Source organism: Mus caroli, unplaced genomic scaffold (genome assembly GCF_978045245.1).
Source record: "Mus caroli unplaced genomic scaffold, Mus_caroli_1 scaffold_13, whole genome shotgun sequence".
NCBI classification, from domain to species: Eukaryota; Metazoa; Chordata; class Mammalia; order Rodentia; family Muridae; genus Mus; species Mus caroli.
Window position 1 is genome coordinate 5462875 of NW_028227268.1, and position 11131 is coordinate 5474005.

General features: G+C 52.5%; 1 protein-coding gene across 1 annotated transcript; it reads right to left on the reverse strand.

The window, feature by feature from the left end:
* Positions 1–871: 871 nt before the first annotated feature.
* On the reverse strand, positions 872–2514 carry Aanat (aralkylamine N-acetyltransferase). Its single transcript, XM_085829209.1, has 3 exons — positions 2352–2514; positions 1847–2001; positions 872–1332 (listed from the first exon to the last, which is right to left on the reverse strand). The coding sequence occupies exons 1-3, from the start codon at positions 2512–2514 to the stop codon at positions 1027–1029; spliced, it is 624 nt and encodes a 207-aa protein (XP_085685335.1). The 3' UTR covers positions 872–1026.
* Between the last annotated feature and the right edge of the window lie 8617 nt (positions 2515–11131).

Consider the following 11131-nt stretch of genomic DNA (forward strand, 5'->3'; position numbering starts at 1 on the left):
CTAGAACTTGGGGCTACAGAGATGGCTCACTTCCTATAGAGAACCTGGGTTCAGTTCAGAGATCCGCCTGCCTCTGCCTCCCAAGTGCTGGGATTAAAGGTGTGCGCCACCACCGCCCTGGCCAAAACAATGTTTTTATTTGAAAGAGAAAGCTCCGGGGCCGTGAGGCTGAAGCAGACCGGAACACTTGGGATCTCTGTCATTTAGTTGAACTAGAAACCAGATTGAGATCTCAGCAGAGCCCCCAAGGACCCGGAGAGAACTGGGTTACGTGTAGAGCCCTGAGACCTCAACCCCAGCTGTTCTGCCTTTGCTCTGGGGACATCAGGGGTTGATGGGCAGCAGGAGTGGCCTGCTGAGAGGTGGGCCAGCAGGGAGGAGGCCACGTGTTTGCTCCAGTCAGCTAGAAGACGACCCTGCACACACCCATGAGGCACAGCCACTGGGGACATAGCTGCTTTATTTGTGGGCAGAGGTGCCAGTCCTGTGGCTGGTGGGGGAACCAGGGAGGCAGGTGGGTGGGCCGGCACATTGGTGGCCAACTGCAGTTTGGTGTGGCTCTGCAGCATGTCCCTACCCCAAGGATGCCACCATTAACAAGTCCCGGCTCCTGGCTGCCCCTCATCCCTAGCGTTCGGAGCTAGGAAGGGATGTCAGCCTGGCCAGGAGTGAGGGCTCCCAAGGACCAGGGCACTGCACTGGAGCACAGAAACAGCAGGCAGAGGAGGAAATGTGGAGACAAACCCCCTCTGTTCCTGCTTCCCCATCCTGGTCTTGCCTTTGTGCACAGTTCAGAAGGCAAGAGGTCCTCTGGGGACAGACAGCAGCCTCTGCTTAAGGGAAGCCACCTCCTGTCCTCTTTATTGGCCCTTACCTCTGTACTCCAGTTGGGAACCGCTGTCTCCCTTCATGCTAGCCAGCTCTAGTTGGATGGGCTGGAGGCAGAGGAAGCTGTGACATGGGAAGTGGACCGGAGCCCCCGAGCTGCCGCTCCCACCCTCGCCATGGCCAAGCTCACAGCTTGGGTCAGCAGCCGCTGTTCCTGCGCAGGAAGGCGTGGCACCGTAAGGAACACTGTAGCTCCGTGAAGGTGAGAGAGCCCACGGTGATGGCACATGGGCCCACAGCCTGGAAGCCAAATTTCTCATAGAAGGGTACCAGGGCATCCTCACACATGAGCACAGCCCGGCGCACGGCCGGCTGACTGCCCAGGTGGTGCAGGTATCTCCACAGCAGGACAGAGCCCTTGCCCTGCTGCCGGAAGGTTCGGTGCACCGCCAGTACGTGCAGGTGGGCTGTGCGGCCTCCGGGCCTGTGTAGTGTCAGCGACTCCTGGGGATGGGCAAGGGACAGATATCTGGGTTACTTCTGCTACACCTGTTTCTCCAAACCCAATCAGACCAAAAGGATCCTGAGTACCACGAGCATCCAGGGTTCCCTTCGTACCAGACAGGACCCCACTGCTACCTACATCTAAAGTCCTACAGTTCGGGACTCTAAAGCAGCAATTCTCAACCTGTGGGTTGTGACCCCTTTGGAGGTCAAACGACTGTTTCAGAGGGGTCGACTAAGACCGTAAAAAAAAAAAACACAGATATTTATATTACAATTTATAGCAGTAACAAGATTATAGTTGTGAAGTAGCAATGAAAATGATTTTATGGTTGGGGGGGTCACCACAACATGAGGAACTGTGTGAAAGTGTCTCGGCGTTAGGAAGGTTGAGAACCGCCGCTCTAAAGGGATGGGCAGGGAGCTCTTGCCTTGGGAGGGGTCCTGCTGCTTGTACTCACGCTTTGCTTCTGAAGGAGAGACTTCCATCCCTGAGAGCTCCCCCTGCCCTCACCTGAGTAAGTCTCTCCTTGTCCCACAGCGAGCCGATGATGAAGGCCACAAGGCAGCCTTCCTCAAACCAGCCCAGTGACAGCTCTGGACACAGGGTTAGGAAGTGCCGGATCTCATCCAAGTAGAGGGGACAGGTACCCGAGACAGAGATAAAGGCTGTAGCAGAAGGCAAGATGAAGGCTGCTTGCTCTGCACTTTGCCTGCTGTTTGTGCACAGAAGTGGTCACTCGGGTGATCCTGCCCGAGCTAGGAAAAACGTGTGACTCTGGGCTGTTGCTTCTTACTCTAGAGCACACCTCCCTCCCTCCCTCCCTCCCTCCCTCCCTCCCTCCCTCCCTCCCTTCCTCCCTCCCTCCCCCATCTCTCCTCATCCCTGCCATGTGTGTGTGTGTGTGTGTGTGTGTGTGTGAGAGAGAGAGAGAGAGAGAGAGAGAGAGAGAGAGAGAGAGAGAGAGATCTCAAATTTGCCTCCCAAAGGCAACCGCACCCGCCCAAGCGCCACTCACCTTCCCGCTCAATCTCAAACGCACTGGTGGCATCCTCAGGCGTGAGGCAGCGGAACTCACTGGCAGGGAGTGTGTGGCGCCGCTGGCAGCCTAGGAACTCTGAGGTCCCAAGTGGCAGGTGCAGGGCCTCAGGTTTCAAGGAGTGGATGTTCAACATGGGCATCTGGGCCACAGAACCCTCCCAGGGGTTCCCCAGCTTCAGAAGTGCTCCCTGAGCAACTGTCAGAGAAGAGAGAGACAGAGAGAGAGACAGAGAGAGAGAGAGACAGAGAAAGAGAGAGACAGAGAAAGAGACAGAGAGACAGAGAGAGACAGAGAGAGAGACAGAGAAAGAGAGAGACAGAGAAAGAGAGAGAGAGAGACAGAGAAAGAGAGAGAGAGAGAGAGAGAGAGAGAGAGAGAGAGGGAGAGAGAGAGAGAGAGAGAGTCTGGCGTTCATCACAGAGAGTGCCAGTCTCTTGGGGTAGAACCAGTCCCCAGGTACCTGAACCTCAGGGCAAACTGCGGGAACTGACAATGTTAGCGTGATTTTCTCTCTTTCACTCATGAGCTAGAGGTCCCTTTGAGCAATTGTTCAAAGCTCAAGACTCTACAGGCCCTCCAGCCTTGGGAGACTGTGGGCACCATAAATGTATATCGGTATCATACCCCAAGAGGGCAGTAGAGCAAGGACCGTGAACCTCCAGCCTCTTCTTGTGAATCTGCGGGGTGGGCAGGCTCCCAGGGCCCTCAGACCTGGGGCCTCATGGTCATGGGGCTACTGCCAGTCATGTGACTGTCTCACCCAGAAGACTTGTTGTATTCTGAGTGAGAGACACTATGGCCAGGAGGTCTTTGGTTTTTTTTTTCAGTTTTTGTACTTTGAAGGAAGTGTATGTGTCTGCGTATCTGTGTGTGGCTCCGTGCACAAGCCCCCAGCACCCAGAGGTGAAGCATCCCCTGGAGCTAGAGCTACAGGTGGTCGTGAGTTCCCACTGTGGGTGCTGGGAACCGAGCTCAGGTCTGAAGCAGAACTCATACACGCTGTTAATCTCCGAGCCGTCTATCCTCCCCCGAGCTGAGAGCTTTTTAGGTTGTCTCAGACCTTAGTCAAGGAGAAAAAGCTCTTTAATTAATGTGAGCCTGACGTCAGACTGGGTCATGCTGGGGAGATGGGGGATAAGACGGTTAAAGAGCCTAAGACTGGAGAGTCTGAGGTCAGGAGGGTCAGGTATGGAGGACATTCAGGGCAACGTGTCTGTCCTATCAGCTTAGGCACATAAAACATGCCAGTGTGATACCCTCTTTCTCATGACACCCTACAAAGCGGTGGTCCTTAGAGGATGTCTTCCATCCCGCAGCCTTCAAAAAGGGCTGAGGAGCTTAGGTGAAATGGCTCAGCAGGCAAAGGTGCTTGCCACCAAGCCTGAGGACCTGTGCTTGATCCCAGGGACCCACATGCTAGAAGGAGAGAACTGACTCCCACAGTGCTCCTCTGGCTTCCGCATGTGTGCACTGCACGTGCACATCAAACAAGTAACTAGAATGGAATAGAGATGTTCTTTTTAAATGGGCGGTGGACATAGCTCAAGCACGAGGACCTAAGCATGAGTCTCAGACATGGGAAATCCAGTGCCGGGCCCCTCGCCCAGCATCTGTATCCTAAGACCAGAGACACGGGGTTGGACAAATCCCTGGGACTCGCTGGCTCCCCTAGCCAACCCAGCCCACTTGGTGAACTTCAGACCAGTGAGAGACCTTGTCCAAAGAGACGAAGTAGACAGTTCCTGCAGTTCTCAGAGAATGACACCCAGGGCTAACCTCTAGCCTCCACTCACACACACACACACACACACATACATATGCACACACATACATACACAAATACACGCACACATACATGCACATAGATACACAAACTCTAATACATGCACACATACATACACATATAAATGCACACACATATGCATGCACACACATATATATATATATACATACAAATATACATAGAACCAGGGATGGGAGAAGACCCACTTACCAGAACTGTAAGAAGGAGTGCAGGTGTCCTGGGGGCTGTCACCGGGTGCTGGGACTAGGAGAAGCTGAGACTCCTGACTGCAAGGAAGCTGTAGCACATATTCCCCCTGGCAGCATGTGATGGCTCAGAGATTCTAATCCCCCTGGCCCTGCCTCCCATGTTACCCCAGGCAGTATGATGCCAGCAGGGCTTGGCAGTCAGGCTCTGGCCCTATCCTGCTGAGGGCAGGCGTCATCAGTGGTACTGGGGACGTAGAAAGAATTACTAGTAGCCGTCTCAGGCTATAGGGAGAGCATGGGCTAAGCCTGGGGGTCTAACTAATCCCTGCTCTGTCCCCAGCTGGCTGGGGACCAGCCACCACCTTCTGTCCCTCAGAGGCCAGTTTGCCCACACCTCTGAGGGTCCTTCCTGGTCAGGAAGCCTGCTATCCCTTATAGCCACATACCTGGGGAGGCAGCTTCTACAATCCACAGGGTATCCTGCCAGGTGAGTATAACTATCCATTTTACAGAGGAGGAAACTGAGGCTCTGCCCCATAACTTAAGGGGCCCCAGTCAGGTAGGTCCCTAGAAACAGTCCCAGTCTCCAGAGAAGAAACACCTCAATACCACCAACCAAAGAGAGAACTATGGGTCTATACAAAATGTCACGGGGGGGTGGGGGGGACACCATCATGCAGCACCTAGAAGGAGACCAGCACAGTGGTGACAGAAGCTAGAACACAAGAGACACATGGTGGTTTCTAGTTCAACATCTTGTCCAGATGTTAGGACCCAGCTGCTGGATGCCCAGGGAGAAGGCCTTAAGGTCACCAGCAAGGTAACTGTTCAGTTGGACGGTGCTAATTCATGCAGCCATTTCTATGTATGTTATGCTCAACATCTTTTTAAACTCTAAAGATCTCTGACCACCACACCAGTGCTGGGACCTTCCACACCTGCAATCTCTCTGTCCCTCACACCACACCACTCTTTTGTTCCCTTTCCTTCCCACTCACACCTCACCCTGCCTCTCTTAGCTCTTCTCTGGCCAGCTCCTCTTACCATATGTTCCCCTGCTCCACCAGGGCACCGGAGCTCTTTGTCTGCATCAGCAAGCCTTGCCAGCTCAAGGCACTGAGCCAGGAGGAGCATTCCCCAAAGCCACCAGCAGAGGGCGCACCTGCTAGGACCAGTGATCCTCTTAGAGGGATGCAGTTCCAACCTTGACCCTTGGGTGGAGGGAACCAGGGCCAGTACAGGCAACACCACACACAAAATCCGCTGTCTGTGGAGTCCTCTTCCCCCAGAATCCTTCTCTGCTGTTTGATGCTGCAGGATCTCCTGTTTTTGCCTTAACTGCATGCTCCCTGGACACTTCCATCTTTCCTCTGCTGGAGCCCTCAACAGACTTCTCATGGCTGATCGAAAAGCCCTTCTTAGGGCTTAGCCCTTGGGCCTGGTGGGTGGACACACTCAGAACCTCAGCTAGGTGTCTATACTGCCAACACCCAGGGTTTGCAGAGGCATCTGTGTCCCTCCTTAGTTGCTGGCTCCATTGTACCCCTGGTGTCCCATGGCAACCATCTGTTGATGCCCTTAGCTTCATGGTGAGTCTGCATTCCTGGTCATTGACCACACTCATGGCCAGGTACCTTCTGGAAAACACCTCTAAACACAGTGACCCCCTGAACACAGGAAAGGGCAACGTGATGGTAATCTGGAGTATCCCAGCCTGCACCAGGCAAGAGAGGGAAGTGGAGGGGAGGGGAGGGGATGGCTAGGGTCTCTTCTGGCCAATAGGAAGAAAGCATACTACTGACATGGGCACATGGGTACATGGATCCCTGTTTACCTAGCCCAGCACTACATCTACCTGGTGTGGTAGCACAGGCCTGGGTCCCAGCCCTCGGGAGGGGGAGGCAGGATCATGAGTTCAAGGTCATCCTGAGCTACACAGGGAGTTTAAGGGCAATCTTAGTTACAACTGCTGACAGAGACCGGGGGGTGGGGGGGAGAGGAGGAAGGAGAGGAGAGAGAGAGAGAGCGAGAGAGAGAGAGAGAGAGAGAGAGAGAGAGAGAGAGAGAGAGAGAATATAAATGGGGGAGGGGAAAGCTTCCCAGGTTGATGGGGACAAAGTCAGGATTCAGGATGCCCTGATACATCAAGCGCTCAGTATCCAGAGGAGGGTGTTCATTTCTAGTTCCAACCATGTGGAATAAGACTTCACTGAGAAGCTGGGCAGTGGTGGCGCACACCTTTAGTCCCAGCACTTGGGAGGCAGAGGTAGGTAGATTTCTGAGGTCGAGATCAGCCTGGTCTACAGAGTGAGTTCCAGGACAGTCAGGGCTACACAGTGAAACCCTGTCTCAAAAAACGAGAGAGAGAGAGAGAGAGAGAGAGAGAGAGAGACTTCACTGAGACCTTTCAGAATACCCAATCATCTCCCAGCTCTAGAGACTCCTCCTCCCTAAAGATCATGATTACATTGGCCTGACTTCAGCTTTTGTGTATAAGATTGTTGGTTTTTCTTTTTAACTTAGGTTAAAATTTTTTTTTTTTAAGATTTATTTATTTATTATATGTAAGTACACTGTAGCTGTCTTCAGACACTCCAGAAGAGGGCGCCAGATCTTGTTACGGATGGTTGTGAGCCACCATGTGGTTGCTGGGATTTGAACTCCTGACCTTCGGAAGAGCAGTCGGGTGCTCTTACCCACTGAGCCATCTCACCAGCCCCCAGGTTAAAATTTTTTATGTGTATGAGTGAATTGCCTGCATGTATGTAAATGCTGCACATGCATGCCGGGTATTCTCAGAGGCCAGGAGGAAGCACCAGATCTCCTGGAATTGGAGTTACAAGCAGTTATGAGCCTTGCTGAGGGCGTTGGGAACTGAACACAAGCCCTCTGTGCCCAGAACCATTAAAGTCATCTTTAGATGGAAAGCGCACACACACGCACACCACACACACACACACACACACACACGGTGCTCTTAACCACCGAGACATCTCTCCAGGATGAACAATCTGTTACATAAAAGCCCCAGCTCCAGTTTTCTGTCTGTGGCTGTGATAAACGCCATGACCAAAGCAGCTTGGCAAGGAAAGGGTTGATTTTACCTCACAGCTTATGGTCCCTCATGAAGGGCAGCCAGGGCAGGGCAGGAGCTGAAGGCCCAGGAACCTGGAGGCGGGACCTGAAGAAGACACTATGGAGGAAGGCCTCCCATGGGCCTGCTCTTTGCTTTTTTTGTTTGTTTGTTTGTGTTTGTTTTTGTTTTTTGTTTTTTGTTTTTTTTTTTGAGACAGGGTTTCTCTGTATAGCCTTGGCTGTCCTGGAGCTCACTTTGTAGCCCAGGCTGGCCTCGAACTCAGAAATCTGCCTGCCTCTGCCTTCCAATTGCTGGGATTAAAGGTGTGCGCCACCACTGCCTGGAGGGCCTGCTCTTTATGGCTTATTTTATCTTATACAACCCGGGACTACCTGTCCAGGGGTGGCTCTGACCCCAGTGAACTCGACCCTCCCATGGCAATCAATAATCAAGAAAACACCTGAACACAGGCTCACAGGGCAAATTGACAAAACTAACCAGCTCAGAAGGCCCCTGCAGCGTCTGGGATGTCCAAAAGCTCGCCTAGTTTAGCTTTCTTGACAGGGGAGTGAGGGAGCCAGGGAGAACCCCATACTACACCATGATTGGAGAAGATGGTGTGCTAAGCTGCAGAAGGTCCTGGGCCCCTTGGTCTCCAAACACTTGTAACGTGCCCCACGCCGGATCATTTCTGTGAGTCATCTGGTCTCCATACTCCAGACCAGTGGTTCTCACTCCTGGCTGCAGGTTGGAATCACCTGGGATCTGTGTGTGTGTGTGTGGGGGGGGGGGGTGCTGAAGAGATGGCTCAGCCCTTAAGAGCACCGGCTGCTCTTCCAGAGGACCTGGGTTCAATTCTAGCACTCAGTGACTCACAACTATGTTTAACTCCAGGTCAAGGGGATCCGTCATCCTCTCCTGGCCTCTGTGGGCACCAGACATGCAATGTGGCACACTGACCATACGTGTGGGCAAAACACCCATACACATAAAATAGAAATTATTTAAAAAAATAATCAGGTGGTGGCAGTGCACACCTTTAATCCCAACACTCAGGAGGCAGAGGCAGGTGGGTCTCTGTGAGATCAAGGCCAGCCTGGTCTACAGAGTAAGCTCCAGGACAGCCAGGATGACATAGAGGAACCCCTGGGGAGTGGGGTAGGGATAATCCAACACCCGTGTTACCCCTAGAGACTCGTCTCTTCTAAGCATTCTAGAACAGGATGTGAGAAGCTGAGGCAGTCCCCTGCCACCAACAGCTCACCCAAGCTGAGAACCACCGTTAGCCCTGTTTCCTCCCCAGCCTCTGGGCCCCGGTAGTGTTGCACCTGTTTGTCTTCCTTGTGAGGAGTCAGTCCCTCAGCTCCCACTGCTTAAGAATGGAGCAAGGGGGGATGAGCCCTCCTCAGAAGGATCCCTGGAGAAAAGCGGAATGTCACAGAGATGAAACCATCTCAAAACACCCATCCCCGGTCTTCCCCTGGGGATGCCGTCCCTCCCTGGGAATGGCATCTGTTTGTGCCTGCTCTGCCTGCCTGTGGCTGATTAGAGCGAGTGCTGACCTCCTGTCCCGGCTCAGGGCTCAGGGGAATGGAGAAGAAAGCACCACCCTCCTAGTGAGGCTCAATATGGATGTAAGCCCCGAGGCTTTGTTCTCGATGCCTCCTTCCTCCTCAGCTTCAACCTGCGATCAGGTGGCTGGGATGTGTCTAGAGTGGGTCCCTCTGGAGTATGTGTACTGAGGAGGGGGCGTGGACCCTTTAAGGGGTGTGCCCCTGCCAAAAGTAATTGAGCACACTGCTTTCAAAACGCGCTGATGTAATTCTCTCGGGACCCTGGTTATTTCTATCAAGAGGGTTTGTTATAAAGAGCGTGTCTGGTAATCTCTCTCTGGCTTGCTATCTCGACATATGATATCTTGTCACACACATGCTCCCACCATCGTGTGTGATGTCATATGTCACAAGGTCTTTCCAGAACTGAGCACTCCGGGCTCTGGGATCTTAGAATTTAATCCTCCAGGAGTAGTACATTACCTTGTTAAATACCCAGAATGAGTGAGGCATTTTGTTATAGCAGTGGAAAATGGACTAACACATTTCCCACCATTCTCAAACCATGGACTAACCCTACCCCCGCCTTCCCCAACCCACAGACTAACACACCTCCCACCATCCCCAAACCAAAGACTAACCCAGCTCCCCACCTTCCCCAAACCATGAACCTATACTCCTCGGTGGTTAAATCCAACGAACCCTGCCCAGTCCTCACAGTGAGAAGCACTGTAGGGTAGGACTATATATAAAGTTGCTCCTCCAACCAGGATGCTTTTGAGAATACATGGCGATTGCCCACTTAGGTGAGGCTGTCCCATCTCCGAGGCACTCTGGTCTGCAACGCTAACCACATCTCTCTCTCTCTTTCAACTTCATCTCTTCTGGTTCTTTCTCACTGCCTGCCTGTAATTCCAGCCTTCCTTCTTTCCTTCCTTCCATCCCTCCTCTGCTCCCCACCCTCTGCTGGAAATTGAAGCCAAAGACCTCAAGCCTGGTAGGCAAGAAGTGTTCGTTGACCACTGAGCTATATTCCCAGCCCAGAGTCCTCTCCTGCCTGCCCTTTAAAAGTTGATGTCTCAGAGCACAGAGGAGATCTTGGGCCAGGAGACTACTCACATAATACCATAATCCCTTTCTGTATGTGTCCAGCCCCATAGACGGTGTAAGGGGAAGAGTGAACGCTAACATGGCTTTGTAGGATGGTGTGACCTGTCTGAAGATTATCACACATGGGCCACTCTGGTGGGGGATGGTGTCCTGAAGGAGATTGTGGGGAGGGGGAAAGAAGCTGAGTGCTTTCTACTCGTTTGCTGTCACCTACCTGAAAACTGCCACATGTAATAGTTTGTGTTTTTATGTAAAAGAGTTAAGGTCCCCTTGCAGGGATGCGTGAATAAGTAGATTTCGCATCTATGTGACAGGGTGCTCCTCAGTCATCGGGAGGAGTGCAGACCTAAGTTCCAACTTAGATGAGCCTTGACGTTTGCCTAAGTGAAAGGATAGATGCACAATGAGGAGGGCACGCTCGCTATGCTGACAGCCGAGCTGCAGGGTGTGCACTGTTTTCAGAAGAGCCATTGACAGGAGGAATGGTGAGGTCATGAGGTGGGGACAATCAGGACAAGTTCCAGAACCCAAGGGGTACAATAGACAGCAGCATCAAATGCCGCCAAGAATGAGGAACAGAATTTGCTAACAAGGTCACTCCTGATGTCCCCTATGAGACGTGTGTGTGTGTGTGTGTGTTCAAAGTAGACTCATACACTGTAGTCCAAGCTGGCCTAGAACCTAGTCTCTCATTGTAGCTCAAGCTAAGCTCAAACTTACTGTGACTATCCTGCTTCAGCCTTCTGAGCCACCACACGAGGCTAGGCACTGATGACCTTAAACAGCGGGCTGGGGCGATGACTCTGGTTAAAAGTGTTTGCCACCCAAGCACCAGAACTGAAGTTTACCCCCTGAGCCCCAGGTAAATGCTGCCTGCGCAGCAGTCCACCTGTAATTCTAACCGCACAAGGCAGAGACAACGGATTTCAGAGCAAGCTGCCTGCCAAAACCAGCCATATTGGCAAGCTCTGGGTTTGATTGAGAGACCCTGGCTCAATGAATCGCGTAGAAGACTGATGCAGAAT